The sequence below is a fragment of the Pipra filicauda genome, unplaced genomic scaffold, assembly GCF_003945595.2.
Source record: "Pipra filicauda isolate LSUMZ 115617 unplaced genomic scaffold, ASM394559v2 scaffold530_size479538_pilon, whole genome shotgun sequence".
NCBI classification, from domain to species: Eukaryota; Metazoa; Chordata; class Aves; order Passeriformes; family Pipridae; genus Pipra; species Pipra filicauda.
This window is the reverse complement of record NW_024104677.1, coordinates 169,413-187,419: the sequence shown is the minus strand read 5'-3', so window position 1 is coordinate 187,419 and position 18,007 is coordinate 169,413. Positions and strand designations below refer to the sequence as shown.

The 18,007-nt window shown below is 39.6% G+C and overlaps 1 protein-coding gene across 6 annotated transcripts in view; it reads right to left on the bottom strand.

Moving 5' to 3' along the window:
• DUSP16 (dual specificity phosphatase 16) overlaps positions 1-18,007 on the bottom strand; it is a 62,717-nt gene that overhangs the window by 18,255 nt on the left and 26,455 nt on the right. For 5 of the 6 annotated variants that reach the window (XM_039387104.1, XM_039387103.1, XM_027709894.2 and 2 more), the window contains 2 exons: positions 9,851-10,435; positions 8,506-8,644 (listed from right to left, as the gene is read on the bottom strand). In XM_039387104.1, coding sequence (XP_039243038.1) covers positions 8,506-8,644; positions 9,851-10,081 — 370 coding nt within the window. In that variant the 5' untranslated portion in view covers positions 10,082-10,435. Of the gene's footprint in view, positions 1-8,505; positions 8,645-9,850; positions 10,436-16,336; positions 16,411-18,007 lie in introns of all 6 variants that reach the window. The other variant, XM_027709892.2, reaches the window with a different exon arrangement.

Sequence of the window (18,007 nt, the reverse complement as noted above, 5' to 3'; positions counted from 1 at the left end):
AAAAAATCTCCAGAGCAGTTAATTAGGGGTGAGATAAGAAAGGGTTTATTTTGCCAAGGCTAAGATGTTACAAGACGCTCGCGCCTGTGCCCGAGAGGTTACATTTTTATAATACCATCCATCCAATCCCAGATGTGCCCACCCTGTGGCCTTTACTCTGGACCGCCCCAGGTCCACCCCCTGAGAATTGAGTCGGGGGGCTTTTTGGGACCACCTATTCATCCCATCTTCACCATCATCAGAGCACAAAGGGTACATAATTACCTAATTCTTGACCGTACTCTGTGGTTTAAACCCTGATATGCTGTTCTGCCAACAATCTAGGCCTTCCCTTGACAAAAGACTAAACATTTCTACTGGTTTCAGGAGTAGGATTGATATAGGGAGCACAGAATGGGGTAAGAGGGTTAAGGAATGTGTAAACGGGTGCTAGAGGGAAAGGGATAAGGGACAAGGGACAAAGGAGGGAGGGTTGCTGCTTTTAAAATCTACTTATAAAGCTTATAAGGCTTACCAATATTAGAAAAATAAAAAACCATTAGGGGCTTAAGGCATCAAAGGTGAGAAAGCAGGTGTTCACATCACTTCATGTGTTGTCAGCTAAAGCTCGACAGGGAGCCCCAGCAAGTGCTCTTGCCATCCAGAGCCTGGCAGCACAGTCAAGACAGAGGGGAGAAAAGATTCAGCTGGAGAAGAGGTGGGTAATGTGGGTAATCAGGAGGAAGGTCTCTGCCATCTTGTCCAGCTAATAGAGACCAATTCTAAACACCAGAAGAGCAGCTTTCCACTTTCACACTATGCAAACGTTTTTCAACCAAGTAATATGCAGAGCTGCAGAACCAAAGAATCCCACTTGCCACCACTGCCCATCTCACAGTAGATCCTTGGGAGTTATTGCATCCTGAGTTCCTAAAGGCCCTTTTTGTGCTGCTGGGGCCCATACAGCACTGCTGCTTGGTCACACCAGCAAATCCACTACCAGCTCAGCTTAACCCAAAACCACTTTTCAGGGAGAGACACTAATTTGAGGCTCTGTACTGTAGCAGTGCTCATTTCCATACTGCTTCCAAGAATTTCATTATTTTTTCATTTAATTACTCCTTTTGTCCAACCTTACTGAAGCTGACCAACAAGCTTGTAAAACAACTTTTGTGGGTGACAACAGACAGACAGACTACATGGCAACTCCTAAGAGCTTGGTTTCCCTAAAACTTCCAGTTAAGAAAAGCCTATGAAGTGTTTAATACAACATCCCTGCACACCCAGCTGGCCCTGCAACTTCATGTGCCTCATGCAGGATGCACAGAAAGATCTGTCTTATGCTCCTGATGGAGATGTAAGAGACAGGGAACGTGTCTGTTTTTTGCAGGTCATGGAGTCTGCTGGAAAAGATCACACACAATGTACACTGATAACAGAGCAAACTTTGGCATTTTTCTTAAGTGCCATTCAAATCAGATACTGCTCCTTTCTCCCCTGCTTTGGATTCTGACCATTCTGAAAAAGCTAAAGGGAGAAATTGGTTTTCTTCAATGAATTCTTGAAAACATACTAGAAACTACTTCCTTCCTTTTTCCACAAGACCTAAATGTCTGACGGTAAGTACATCAGTGTTAATTCAGCATCAAACACAATTACTTTAAAGCTGGGAGTGGAAAAGATCTAAGACCCAAGTGATAAGTCAGAAAAACAAAGACTACATGCATGTACAGCATTACAAGAAGGAGACATTGAAGCTTGAAGATTTAACATTCCACCTTTGTTAAATCCAGAATTTGCTTCTTCATTAAGGGCACTAATTATTCATAATTTTGTATAACCACATACAAATATTATATTGCTATCCCTTTTTAAAGGAATATTGCTATCTTTTTTTTTCCGTTTAACTTTCCTTTTTAAGGGAAAAGAACAATTAAAAAAGCAGGAAATTTTGCGACTACCTCTAAAACATAACATTCAGGACTTATAATTTTAAGTAAACCTCACGAAATGTCTGTATTCACCAAAGGTATGCAGTGGAGTAACTCATGTTTAGCTTTTTGGGTTTTTTTCTCCTAATAGCAATTTAGAATTTGTTACTGTAAATACTGGTTAGTGCCAGGCAGGTAAAGTAACATTACTGAAAACTACACTAAAAAAATAATAAAAAAAAATCAAACAGCACTATAGCAAAGACAAAATATACAAGTCCCTAACTTTTACATTTACTTTGCCTCAGAGGATCCCAATGCTGTGACTTAACAGCACTTTCCCAGTCACATTCCCATCAAACATTAAACTGTTCATCTAAAAGCTGCAGTACAGATTTTTTTCCTTGCCCTAAGAAAATTGTAAACTTTCTGACTCGTAAGTTTTATGAATCTACGATGTTTCCACTCTGTCTAAACGAGCTGCAGACCTCCACAGGCCATTACAATTCCCGCATTCCAACTCGGCTCTGCAGGGCCGTGTGCCATTTTCCATTACATAAGCTCAGGCTGGGGAGCCCAGTCGGAAGGGCTGCCATCCCATCCCGTTCCCGTCCCCGCTCCTCAGCCACTGGGAGCCCTTCCACAGCATCCAAGGTTTCACAGTTCGGGAAAGTGGTGTTTTCATTCTGGTGACATTCAGAAAGCGGCCCCCTTATGCCAGGTGTTTTACAAGCACAGTAGCAAGGGAAGTTCTTTGCCTTGGAGGGTTTCTGTCTTTGCTAAGACAAGGTTAACAGGCAGGTTAAGCAAATAAGGTGGGGGAGGAGGAATGTGTGAGAATGGGGTCAAGCTTCCCCTCCCACCCAAGTGGCATATGCCAAGTGGCACAGGAAGTAAAAAGAGCATATTGGACACCCACACTTGCCCTTTCTGCTTTTAAAGAAAAAAAAAAAAAACAACAAAACAACCCTGCACCATAATTTTAGTCAATTAAGTTTCACAAGCATCCAGAGGTATCCAAAACAAAAGCAAACTTAACAAGTTATTCTTGGGCTTGAGAAATGTTATGAGAGCTCTACTCTAGTCAAACCTTGCTCTCTCTCCCTCAAAAGACAGCAGGTGGATACACATATGAAAGTGTATCCCATTCTTCAAGTGCTTAAAACAATCATGGCACTAAATGAACACTGAAAACTGCATTTTAAGTGCACAGGGTGGGAGGATATTCTCAGAGGACTGGCTGTAGCCAAGGGTACTAGTTTGTCTATGCTCTCATTAAAAATTGATTGAGAGGGAGACTTTTGAAGAGGGTGATTCAGAGCTAATCTCCTCTCTCACTCTTCCCCATCAACAATGGCTGTATTCCATGGGTTACGGGACCACTTGGGGAATACTGCGTTCCTTCAGCAAGATCTTTACCTCTTTCAATAGAGGTTTGTTCTAATGGAATCAACCAGTCAGAATATCAGGAAAGCTGGCATCATTGTGCAACTACCTCTCCTCCTCTAAACACTGGCAGGATATTCAATGGCTCATTCTTGTTATAACTTATTTCAACTTACAGGTAACCTCATTATTTTAATGGATAGCCACCATTTGAATGTGTGCTCTTCTCCTCGGGGTAGTCTGCAAAGACTTACGTGTGGGGAACACTCAGAACTTCAGTCAGTCAAAACCAAAAGTTATTAAGCTCCAAATCCAAATGTTAAAAGGTGTCAGGATGTAAGCCAGGAATGTGTCAGACAGCACAAAGCTCATGCTGTCTTTCAGTCCACACTGAACCACATGGCACCCTCTTAACCGATGTATGGGACCGCAGAAGTTGGGAATGAAGCTCAGTCTCATAGCCCTGGTCACTTCAGGACATAGAAATGATCAGCTCTACCTACAAGAGAATATTCTTAAGATTTCCTGCTCCTCTGCCACAAGGAATGGGTTTTTCTGGGGACAAAGCAGGGAGAGAGCACCGGGCTTTTCTTATTCAGCTTTGCTTTAGGCAAGTGCAGACAGCACAATGGTAAATGTACCCTAGAGATACTAGCATTTTTATACTGAAATTTCTTTAAATGGGCTTCCAATTTCAAATATTTCTAAAAAAAAAAACCAGGATAAAGAAGAGTTGCAAGAGAGTTCCTGACTTGCTTCCTTCTCCTTGTATCCTTCATGCAAGTCTTCCACTTTGTACACACACTCTGTTAGGCGAGGGACAGGTCAGGAGGAAACAATGATTTGGGAAGTTTCAGCAAAAGCATACCTTTTGCCACAGTCCCTGAGTAATAACTCACTATTTTGTTTCCAGGATCTATGTCCAACCTCACTGAACTCACTCTGTTTGCTCTTTCTGCTTAGGACTGTCCCCTGCACATGTCACCATCATTTGTCACTGAATAGAAAAGTAATAATTTATCTATTTCTCCTTATTAAAGTAGCTTTCTACTCTGCAGGAGTTTATCAGACAGTTCTCGTGAAAGGAGAATCCACTGAATCACATTATGGTTTTCATACTTTTCATAGGCAGAAGGGTAGGAAGAGATTACTAGGCAATTCCCCACCTGGGCCTTGATTCACATGGTGACAGGACTGACAGTCCAACCATGGTTTTGAGAGAGAGGCATACAGCTCAGTGGTTCTGAAAGTCATATGCAGGGCTTCATCCTGGGCACCTACAAAATCTGTAATTCTCCACTAGTAATTCTCTTAATTATACAGATAACCCGTGAAGTAAGTAGCATGGAGAATTTCATGGAACCCTTCTCAAGATAGCTGTCTTGTAACTGAAGGATAGCAGCTCCATCTCCAACCATGAAGCAAGTTTTCTACAGAGAGATTTAAGTATACACAGCCCTGATTACATCTAAATCAGGTGGATCCTATTTAATGAGAGGCATGGCTCCAACAGAATAGTCACATACAAATCTACACCTCAGCGTACAGGCACTGGAGAGGAGGGGTATAAAACTGTAAAGGCAATTTTAGAAGCTCACAAAAGGCTTCCAGTAACTTTAACTGCCCTTCTGCCCATACACTTTATAATCTGGTACATTAGGGAAGTTTTTCATATTAGTTGTTCTCAGTGGTATTGGGTACTGTGGTATCTCTAAGTGGCAATTTAGTGACTGACAGAAAAATAAGTCCTTCATTGTTCCTCAGCAAAATACACTCTGGTCTTGCAGCACTGAAAAATTCTTAGAGAATTCAATAAAACTGTTTCTATGATCCTGCATTACAATACTTTGAAGTTTAGCTAGTCCTTCCTGGACATTTACCATTGCTCTACATCCACCTGAGTACAGTAATTCTTGCCTTTGGTTTCAGTTCAGAGCCAGTATAGTGTTTCAGTGTTAGGCTATCACAATTTTTAATGACAGTTTGTAAATACAGAAAAGTAGGCATTTCTGGTTTTTTTCAGAAAGCCTTCTGTACAAAAAAAAAGTTTAAAAAAATTAACACAAAATAAAAAGCTGTGTTTCATCTTGTTCACCAGCAACATTTGAAAGGTAACCATCACGAAGACATCAGTGTTAGCATGAGTAGGATTAAGACAGATTAAAAGCAGGGAAGAGCAAGTTTTTAAGGAAAGTAGAATGTGAATGATTTCCACTTCCATAGTGGAACAAAATTTAAGCAAGACTCTTGATGTTTACTGCCTTAACAATGATCATTCAAGCAAGAATCAGTAGTCTCTCAACTGTTTCTGCAGAGTAAGCAGAAAAATCATAATTAGCTAGGAAAAAGACTCCATGCAAGTAAATCCAATTCTTAACGTACGGAAAGAGAAGGAATCAAGTGACATCCCCGTGTTTAAATCTTATTTAACTCAGATGAGTAGATGTCATGATGGGAGTAGGACTGAGCTTTCAGTACCCGCATTTCACTATTTTGAGTATTGTTAAAATTAAGAACCAAAACGGATATTTAAATTCCTGAAAACATTCCCCAGATTATAAATATTTTTATGAGGTTATACCAAGAGCTTAAACTAGTTGGTAAGGGTTCCTCTGAGGTCTTTACAACATTTACTTCAATGAAAAGCAGTCTCCAGGGTAGAACATACCTTTATGCCCAATCTAAATAAAAAAACCACCTCACCAATTGCTCAGTAATGGGTGTTGGCAAGAAGAACAGATGCAGGAATTTCAGATATTTGTTAACTGCTCCTCGTTCTATCCCAACAAAAAATATTTTCCTACCCTAAAATGTTTATTTAAGGTCGCCATTTTAAATAAATCAGATTTAGTGGCATAGGGAAAACTCAAGTCCAAAGGTTTATCTTTTTACATAGTGCACTGACCTCTGCTCTCATTATGGGCCATAAACATTTATATGTGAGTTCATCATCAACTTGCTAAGACAACATATTTTATCTAGTTTCCTAGAGCCACATATCAATAAACTAAGGAATTTTCCATAAGACTGAATCTAGCTCATTCTCCTTCACCCCACATCCCAAAAGGTTTCTTGTGTTTCATGTATTAAGTAGCCAGATTTTTAATAGATGTAAAAAATAAGCACCTGAAATAAGCACTTAGCTGTAATAGATCAATAGTAAATAACTTCCTTACATTTCCCTTTTGCTCTTATACTCCTCTACCACTAGTTTTAAAGCCAGCAGTTGTTTCTGCATTCAAAAAAGTCCCATCCTAGCTATGTAAACAAAGATGAAATTCTCAAACCTAATCTTTGCCAAGAGAAAATCATTTGACCTGCTAAAATACAAATCCTGCTTTTTATAAGGATACGTTAGATTCCCTTTTTCTCTCTAACAATCAAACTAATCCTTACTAGGTGTATGTGGGTAAGTTCACCTCAGCTAATGTGCACTACTGTCTTGCTTGTGGTTTAAGAGGCATTTTCATCTTGAACAGACAACTACCATGTGCTGGTAATGAAAACAGGCCAATTTCTCATAGTATCATTATGATACATGCAACTGGTGTTTGCCCAGACCCTGCACTGGGGAGGCGGAGAACACTCCTTTCCTGGTCCTGTCCACTCCTACAAGAGCCACAAGCAAGTCTGAGAGCAGAGACACAACGAGCACTTCCTTCAGGGAGTCCAGCAGAGGAAAAAGAAGAGCAAAGCCTTGTCTCGTGCAAGGGAGGGACAGTATAAGGAAGGGAAGTTTCACGATATTCTCCTCTGCTTGGCCTTGCTAAGGATGTCTCCCAACTCCTCCTGCCACAAGGTCTAATTCTCAGTTATTAGACAGCTGTTTCTCCTTCTATCATGGAAATTAGGTTGTGAATAGTTTGATTGCGACATGGAGCTGTAAATTGCTGCTGGTTATTAAAAAAACCCACAGGACAAATGAGCAGAGTTGTGTATTCAAACAATAAAAGGATTTCTTAAGAGATGAACTGCTTCTTGACTGGGTTGATTTTTTAAATAACAGTTTTCAATTTAAGGGAGTATCAACCACTTAATTCAGCACTCTTACATTAAGCATTTACTGTGCCTAGACACCACACGATTATTTGGTGGCTCATATGAAAGAAGAGTTATTTAATTTAATGCTGTAGTCCACCACCCACAGATGTAATTCTTACCTAGTCAGCAAATTGAACAGAAGCACCAAACCTAGCCAATGCAAACCCCTACTTACTTTGCTGTAAGCACAGCCTCACATGAGTACCAAACACACCTGCCCAAGTGCAGAAATTATTCATGTTCTCTGTAATCACTTTAAAAAAAAAATGGGAAAAGTTCTCTCAGTACCACAAGCTCTCCCCTATCACTTTCATCTGAAGTGATGACTACAAACTGCAGTGAAATCTTCTTGCTAAGAGGAAGCATCTCTCTGGAGTTATTTCCCTTTCTCTCATAATTATTCAGTCCCTGACTGTAGTTTTACCATTTCTCGGAGACTAGGTATGCACTTCATTAGATCACTGGTCAAGTCACTGCAATGGATTTCCTACTTATACACATCATTCCCCACTTCCTTCAGCTTTGGATCTACCTCGTGCCCCTCCTTGTTCCTTCTTGTGAACACTTGGTCTACTGTTCCATGATAGAAATAATGACACAAGCACACGTTAAGAACAACAAATCCGGTATTATAAGGAGCTGAATTTCTATAGATGCTTTGACCTGAGATTTAAAAGAAAAAAAAAAAAGGACAGTGAGGGAGAAGACCTAAATGAAGTGCTACTACTTCAGGAGCTGAAGTTTAAAAAGTCACACAAACTAATCTCCATAACTCTGGGAGATCATTTCCCTTATTCTTATTGTAGTACCAATTCAGTAAGGAAGAAGTTTTCTTCCTAGCATGTACAATACTTAAAAAACCAGGGAAGCACATTACTTCTACTATTTTTTGACCCTAAAGTAGCAGATATATGCATCTAAAACCCCCTACACTGATCCATTTCCACTTACATAGACTAATGGTGTAATATATCCCCTGTAAGATGCAATTTCTAAGCACTATATGTATTATGAGTGTCACTACATGCATAAAGAACTACAGAAAAGTCTATGCTATAACTGAGGTTTATATCAGCACTTGCAAAACTGTACACATCTGCTATACCAACAGCTTTTTCTTTCTTCTCCTTACACAAGTGTGTCAGAGGTTTCTTTTGGTACATCTTACCTGAAAGCAGATACACAGAGCTGAAATTCTTTTCCAGTTTGCCCAGGAGCACAGTAAGAAAGCAGTCAGATGAGAGAGAGGTCACATCTTTAGAGCTTTGGTCATACACCACCACTTCCTGCTTGTAATCAATTTCAATCTGAAACACAAGTAACTCAAGAGTAAAAAGGGAGGAAGACGATTCAAAGCCCCACATTATCACCTCCAGCAGGGTTCCCATGTATTTGCTATACAGTAGTTCAGATATACAGATTTCTTATGCAGTTGTATGTGAACTGGTTTTATTTTATACTTCATATGCCTATGAGATTCAATTCCTTGGAGAGTTTGTAAATTGATTATTTGCTGCAAGTTGAAGCTCCACAAATTTCTATCATTAGCTAATTTTATGTCACTTGTAAAATGCTCTACCTTTAGCTAGGTTGGTTGATTTGTTTAAAAGCTAAGCTTTTTAGAAGGCCCTACCTCAGTTTCTGCTACTGGGGGTTTTGTACATAAACAGTAAAGAGACCTTAAACTGCCTCTAAGCCACACACATTTTGGTTACCTATACAGCTTTATGTATAAAAAAACCTCAAACCAACATCGTCATCATCATCATCTTCATGTTTAACATGTCAAAGCAAGAATGTAGCAGATTATTTTTGTATCCAAAGCACATGAAACAAATACCAATGGATAAGGAAAAAACCCAAATCCCCCCCATGCATTAATTTGAAACAGCTTAGCTATTTTCTTTTCACTAATAACACTATTTGGAAAAAAACACATCCCACTCCCCAAAAAACAAATCAAACCACTAAAACCTATCCAATTGCTCCCATGAAAAGCATTTTTAACAGCAAGTAGAAGTCAGGACTGACAGAGATGCAGTTTCTTTGCAAACCATATGACCACTTGCTAAGCAATCCCCACCACAACAGATCCCAAAGAATCCTTCAAAGTTTAGGAGGAGAATGTTTTCTGCCTTAATTACATCCATTTGAGGGACTGGGCTTTAAAAGACACGTAAGAACCCTGAGAACATTCTTCCTGAGTATTTCTAAAACCCTCCCCATTACTGTGTCACTTAGGCTATGAAGAATCCCAACAATAAACGTAATAGTAACCAATGCCCTTTTCAGTTACATAGGATCTCAGCTAAACTCAGTCCCTTAGTCTTGTTTGGTTTTTGTTTTGTTCTGTTTGTTTTTTGTTGTTGGATTTTTGTTTGGGTTTTGTTTTTTTTTTGTTGTTGTTGTTGGTTTTTTTTTTTAAATGAAATACCTAAGGAAAAATTATTACGAGTTCCTTTCCAGCCACTCCTTTAAACAAATATAAGGAAAAAGAGGAAGATGACTCCTACCTTGTGTTTTGCTGAATGTTGAATGAGCTCCGTAATCAAAACTTTGTCCTGCTGCAGCCTCCGCTTCATAAGCTTGGAACAGTTGATGTTGATGGCATCCAAGATGTGGGACGTATTGTATTCCACAAAGGGGCGGCTATCAATCAGCAGCAACTTTTCTGTACCACTCTCCAGCAAAGCCACCAACTTCTCAGTGACAATGAGTTGAGTCCTGATCATCTCATCGGCCATGACAACAACAAGGCCTCTTTCACCACCTCCCTCTCTAATTTGCTGCGATGATGTAATAGCTATGTGCTCAAAGGCTTAGCCACACCATTGTACTAGAAATGTATGAGGTCATGCTGGTAGTGACTGGCAAAAGAAAAGTTAAATCCATTTTCGGAGAGAGCTCTTCAACTGAATGTCTTCTCCTGCTTCCAGCTGATGTGCCGTTATGAAGCAGCCCCTCACATCTGATTCATCAGGACATGACTATGGAGCAGCCATTCCGCAATTCAGACAAAAGACGCTTTCTGCCTGCTGCTGCAATACATCATTCTTTACCTTTGCTCCCACCCATCAGCTCTGCACCGGACTAAAAGCCTGTAAGAGGGGGAAGATGAAAAAAAACAAAAACCATTCAACTGAGGTTCACTGTACCGTGGGCCATGCCATTATAATAAATACATTCCTGAGGACTTCTCCTCTCTGCTGTATATGCCGAACACCTAGAGAGAGAATTGGAAACTACAGTCTCTGAATCTATTCCAATAATCTTGCCTGGACAATTATCTTGTATTCCAGGCAACATACCCTGCCTTAATTGCAGACTTTTGTTGCCACTAGCTCTGCTTCTTCATAAGACTGTTAGAACGTAATTAAGAGATACAACAGCAAAACTGTTTAAACGCATTTCAACACTCCACCACTTAGTAAAAAGTTGGAAAATTAGTTATTTAAACATTTTAAAGATTAAACATTTTTAAGTTTAATGCCTTGGAAAGTATTTTAGAAACCAGCACTGCAGGCTGGGGAACTGAAACTGTACCTCTCTTAAGAACACTCTTAAAGACAAACTAGAAGAACAAGATGCTACATCAGACACAAGTGTTTTATTTGAATTAATCACCATACATGGTACAGAGGTCTCACACTACTCAAAGGTAAAGCAGTGAGCATCCTTCTGCCCTTTCAGGAGTTGGTGTGACAGTTATATAAGGTGTGCTACACTTTTAGCACATGTGCTGAATAATATCTGAAACAAACTATACTTCTGTAAAATTAGATCCCGAAAGCATCTGAACAACATCAGCTGAAACAGCAGCGGCAGCAGCAGAGCAGTAAAACCACCTGACCTGTCTGACCACCTCTTTGAATTACTGCCTCACAGCTGCCCTTAGGCTCTTCAGAGTCTCCCAAAATACACTCTGATAGAACAACTCCTTGTAGGAACACTCCTCAGAAAGGAACCACCATGGGGCTTCATCCATAAGGGATTTAAACTTACAATTTACTTATAGTGTTGACTTGCTGTTTATGTTTGAAATGTTTGTTATTTATCTTAATTGCAAGAGAAGTAATGAATTCAAAGTGATTTATAGGTAGACTATTAAAAGTCCTGTTACACCAACAGATCAGTTGTGCTCGGCAATGGGAAATCCCGGGTCAGGAGATGTTTTACGCATTAAATATATTACACAAATCTACATATACAAAATCTTAAGCAAATTAAATTCTGAAAAAAGTACAAACTCCACTTTAACAACCCAAAAAAGGAAACTGAAAGCTATTTCATGAGTTTCATGTGGCAATATAAGAAAAACACCAGGTTTCACATAAACAGACATGAGGTTGACAACATGTGATTTTCCATTTGTTCTGACTCTAGTGCTATTGAAACAGTGCTTTTAAGCTTGTCCAGATAAAAGGAAGCACATAGTGCATAGTCCTTCTCATAGCACATATGTGAAATGCATATTACTCTCAACTATAAAAAAAATTGGAAAAAAAACTTTACCAAGCCTTAACTAAATGTACTAAATAAACCCCCTATCTTTGCAACCTGGTTGGCAAGTCTGCTCCCCCTCAAAGAGCAGTCATTATATACTGGCCTCAGGAAGGTATCAAAAGACTATGCCATTTTGCAAGGGGGAAAAAAAGGAAACTTGATAGTTGTGTCCATTCTTTTTTCAGAAGGAAAATGGTGCTCTGCATTTTTTAAAATTTCTCTTTAACATGTCCTGTCACAAGTTTTGATTCTCTTTGAATCATATCAAAGGTTGCCAGACACCAAACCCACTGAACTCAATGAAAACTTTTCCACTGGCTCTAGTGGTAACTGGCTCTAGCTCCTTTTTAAGCTAGACAGTTTGTTCGTGAACTAGACAGTTTGTTTTGATGGATAAATTGCTGACTTAAAGTCCAAGTAATAACAGGAAAATGAAGCAGCTGAGAAACTACGGAACTCTAAAACACATGCTGTTAAAAATACTTAATCTTTAATTTGCAACTTTCAGTTTAGGAATACTCATCTTCTAAATGCTTACTGCTTGCTGTCTCAGCCTTCACTTTCATGCAACAGAAGCTTGTTTCAGAAGACCCTCGAAAAGAATTCAAACCAGTCATAAATGGTGACTGGGTAAAGAGCATGTAAAGAACATAAGGCAAGTGGGCTACCAGTGAAGAATCTTTTTAAATAACCATATTACCTTAATGCAATAAGTACCTTGAAAGCATGGCTTGAAAGCAATAAACTTAACCACGTCACCTCAAGTTATTGCAATTGAAATCCTGTTTCTGCAGGAACATCTCCCATTGGGCGGGGAGAAACAACATTTTTATCAAGTACAGGTTTTTCTTTTAATTCTCTCCATTTTTGGAGCTATCGGAGTTTGGGATTCTTCCTTGGGACCTATCTAAACAAGAGAATCTGGCAGCTCCCTGCTTTAGCTAAATACTTGAGCTCTCCTCCCCGTCCTGTTGACTGCTCTAATCATTTAGATGCTATGAGGTGTTGAAACATCTGTTTAATTTCTAATGTGTTTGTAAAAGGATGAAATTCAATTTCTTGACTGTTGTCTTTCTGCTGTGCTACTTGTGACTTACATCTCAGTGGTATGATTGACACCATAGTGTCTCATCAAATGATGTAATATAACACATTGCCCTAAGTAGGCCATTGCTGATCTTCAAGCTAGGAAACCATCCTAGCCACAGGGTGTTCTACACTGAAATCAGGACTATGGAAAAGTGATCCGTAATCAAACTACGAGAATACCCCATGAAGTCACTCACGTGCACACAGATAACACTGCATGGCTGCTTCCTCCTTGCAGAGGGGCTGCAACATGTGGTACTGCTTGTTACCTCATTTAACTCACAGTAAAACTAAAAAGATCTGTTCAACACTTGCCTGGTGTCTTTACAGTTTCTCCATATTGTTTAAAGAACCAACCCACCAAACCCCCTACTATCTTCTACACCAACAACAGTGGATTTCTAATGTGTATGTGTAATGCTGCCACATTACTACAGGATCTCTCTTGCCTCAGGGATTCTTGTCCCCATCCCAAGTGGCTCAGATGGAGCGAAGTAAGCAATCACATAATTGGAAACGTGGCAGTTGTGTTTTGTGTTTGATTTTTCAGTCACAGTAACTCACATTTTGTATGCACTCCTAATTTCCACTACTACTACTTTGACTCCAAGCAATTCCTTTAATCACAACAGGACACTTGTTTAAGTTATCTCAAGTTTTGGTTTATACAGAATCATAGAATTACTTAGGTTGAAAAAGACCTCTAAGATTGAGTCCAACTGTTAAATTAACGTTGCCAAGTGCACCACTAAACCACATCCCTAAACTCAACATCTACATGTCTTTTAAATACCTCCAGGGATGAGAGGCAGATGTAGCAAGAATACATTTTAAAAACTCTCAGATTGAGAGTCTCTAATTCTACCTCAGTTAAGGAACTAGCAAAGAGCTTCTGGAAGCTTTTTTATAATCTCTGAAATACTTCTACCTCACATAAGAAGATAACCTTGAAGTGGAACCTTGGTGTCATACATGCTCAGCCATGTCGCTTACGCCTGCTTTGTCAGGTGCCTACAATGCTCCCACATACATCATTGCTGCATGGCAAAACACCAACAAAATAACTTTACAGCATCTGAATATTAGAAGGTTCTGATGGGCAGCTTTTACAAACTGAGTTGAGACACCTGAAGGAGTTGTTGGTTTTGTTGTTTGTTTTTTTTAAACTGTGTATTTTTCTACTTTCTACAGGCAAACACATGTACACATGAGAAAAACACTATCCTTTTCTACAGTTCCTTTCTTGTTTCTTAGGATGGGCATCAGCATAAAAAAAAACCAAAAAGCTGAATGAAAACACAGATGTAGGACACTCTAAACTGCAGAGGATGTGCTACTGCTGGCACATCAGCTGTTTTCAAAAGAATATTTGGCATCAGTGTTACTGAACTGGGAGCTGGTGCCAATACCATCAGCACTAGTCCCTATGAGTACAGCCACATGTGATACTCGACAAACTGGCCTACACAAACTCTGCATTAGAGAGGAACTCCAGATCTAGGGATCACAGGGTGAATTCCTACTCTTGCAAGAAGCTTTTTACCCACCAACATCTATGACAGGCACGGCATTCCCCCACCAGCCTCAAAAAGATTGAAATAAATGCTGTTCTGGACATATACTTGTACCCTATGCTACTGGAGACTAAGTGACAATTGAGAGAGGTCCGGTCCTTACTCCAGATGCCACTCATCAGTAGCAAGAAACACAGAGTGTCTATGAAGCACAAGGAACTAAGATTTTTAAGTGAAAGGGAGGAATGGCTATTCTTCTGAATTCAGCAAGCCAATAAATTCCAGAGATCAATAACTGCATAATAAGGTGTAAAGTCCGGGGGGGGGGGAGGAAATCTAAGTAAAGTCACAGGAAGCCTACAAGCAGCCTACATCTGCCACTGTGCAGATCACACAGGAGTGAGATAACAAATGCTTGTGAATTAAAAGAGCTCTTCACAAGGGCTCATGTTGAGGGGAATGAGGGGGTCTTTTGGCTTTTCGGATGATTTGAGCCAGTGTCATTATCTCATTAAGCACATAATTTCCTCATGCTTCCTGTCTGGGGGGGGGTTGAAGCACAAACACTTTCCACCACCCTCCCGAACACTTGGTACAGGTGTTGGCTCGCCTTTGGTACAAGACTGGACAGCAGCAAGACTCAAATAGAAACACATAGATTTTAATTGTTTTGTTTTTTTTTTTTTAAATGTCACGTGTGTACTGTGTTCATAAAAGAAAAGCAGTTTTAAGAATTTCACCCTGCTTTTTTTTTCTTATCTATGGCTGCTCCCTCTTCTCTTACTTTTAACACATCTGTACTTTGGATCTATATATGCAGTCAAAACGCTTAGTGCTTATTTTCCCTTCCTTGTAGAAACAGCAGCTACGTGCATTTTAGATTACACACCATACATTCATGAGAAAGGTAAGTACAATCCACTGGAAAAAAACGGATGAAGGCGAATTTTCTGTTCAGTACTCTATTGTCCTTCATCCTGCTTGACTCAGTTTTGATTACTAGTTCTAAAAAAAAGTCACCCCACTTCAACCAGTCTGAAAATTGAGACATGGAGAGACAGAGCCAGAAAGAAATCAACTTCCCACAAATAAGCTGCACAAAAGACCTTCAGTCTAGATTTTTAAGCTTGCTCTACTTCTATACCTACTGCTTAGCAACATTTTTACCACCAGCACTCTGAGACAGCTGGGTTAAGCAAGATAAATGGATCTTCCATTTAGATAACAAAGATATTTCCTTTCATACAAATAGTCATATTTGAAATAATATACTACTATATCATTTCAGAATAAAACCAAAAAGCACACCAAAACACCACATTTTCCTGACCTACTCAACATAGCCCTCAAAATACATGCAACATGCTTGCAAACATCATCCATACACCACCGCCAACTCCAAGCAATAAACCAGGTTATCATCACTTGCATTTACCAAGAATCCAACCTCTTTGACATTCATGGTGAAACAATAAATATTTGTTTAATATTACAGCAGGGAAACCTGACTGATAGATGGGAAGCAATAGAACACACTGTTGATGTTACACCATTCTACTGAAAAGAGACTCAGAGACTTAACCTGGGGACTCCCTTATCCACCCAAACAAGTGAGAAGGTCTTTCCATTTCAAAGTACTTTTTCACTGCAGATCCACAGCATATAGTTCTGTGGCAACCAGAATGAAGGCTTATTTAATCCACTTCAATCATATACTATAATACATTACACTTTTAGTTTCCTCTTGCCTGGGACACTAGGCAACAAGGAAAACTGTCAATGGACTTTTAAAAGATGATTCTCCCTCTACGACTTCCACGTCAAAGCAACTGAAAATTCTGAAGTACTTTTATGTTAATCTATTATTATTTCATGTCAGCAGCAATTACTCACATTTAAGTCAAAATCTGTACGGGCTGAACAGAACAGAAGGTGGTCCACATACAAAGGCCAGCAGAGGGAAATATCTAAACATAGGAAAATAATAAAAATAATAAATCCTTATTACAAGATAAAAAAAAAAAAAAACCAAAACAGAAAATGGATTTCACACTTTCAGTAGAGTCATTTCCTGTAAAACTTCCCCAAACACATGAAAATCTAGGTGAGAAGATATTTATAAATGCTAGCATTTGTGTACATGGAAAGGGTCTGGAATAGAAAGTTCTGTAATACTGATTTTCTAATAGGAAAGAGACAAAACCACCACAGTACATCTATCTCTACTATCCTTAAATAAAAAAAAAAAAAAAAAAAAGTTGGAGATGTTTAAAAACAAACAACTAACAAAAGAACCAACCAACAGTAGCCTTCCAAACAATTTAACACATCTCCCTGCTAGAAAACTAATCTATAAGTAACATTCACTGGTGATGCGTTTGCATAGAATTAAGCAAATTCACAAACCCTTGTTCAGCATCTATTAATATGAAAGATGGCCATAAGTAAGTCTGAATACAGCTATCTTTTTCATGGACAAAGACTAATGAAACAGAACATCTTGAGTAATTAATCCCACCTCCCCACACAGTAAAAAAGCCAACACTGCATCCTCACTGGTAACAGTGGCATCACCAATCATTACATACAGTCATACTCATACAAAGCCTATACAAAGCACCTGCTGTTCTGACACAAACAAATTAAATTACACTACACAAGGAAGCAAAAATAAACACATCAGTGTCAATTCCAAGCTGTTTCCCGGGCATCTAAAAATATGATTCAAATCATCGCTATCAAGAGATGACAGCTTTGCTTAATCACTGTAACCTAAGCCATGACAATAAATTATTGCCAAGCACTGCCTTACTGTGAAACCCAGGGGTGGCTCCAAACCCTGAGGTAAAATGATACGACAACCGTGCAGAGCCAGTGCAGCAGAGGGCTGAGCACATCAGGGCACAGTCAGTGAACAGACTGGAAACCCACACCACAAGGAGAAAAGCTACAAGAATCACCTCTGGCTTTAGGCAACTGCTCTAGAAACCCTGCAAATGCCAGCAGTAGAACATGGGGTGAGAGCCCTTCAGGCAGATACATAGTGTGCTACCCAGAACATACTTTGCTCACTGGGACTACTATCTCGACTGGGACACACGTGTTTTTCCCTGAAAGGACCCAGGCTGGAGATCCTCTCATTTGCCCATCATTAGCACATAGGCATAAGTATGTGAGAGAGATGGATGAGAAGATCTGCTGAACACTGTGCCAGGTCCTTTACTCTCCCCTGCCTGCTCAAGCTATCCAATTCTCTTTTGAGCCCCAAGAAGAGGCTCTGCAGACCTCCTTTGCTCCTTCCTGTAATCCAGTGGCAAAAGCCTTACCGAAGACAATTGAGAATGAAGAAAAAGCTCATCCTACTCATCATATTTGTTGCTATCCCCTTGTCTAGTCTCATCCCAGAAACTAAACTAAGGCTTAACACTGATTAGGCTCTGCCTAGAGACAAGACCCTATGATCTGAGACCACCTTGTGACAGTCCAAGGAAACGAAGTACTGAGACAAAAAGCATTTCCCTTTTTTTTCCTTAGTGCTTCACGTGCAGTTCCTGAAGTCCCTCT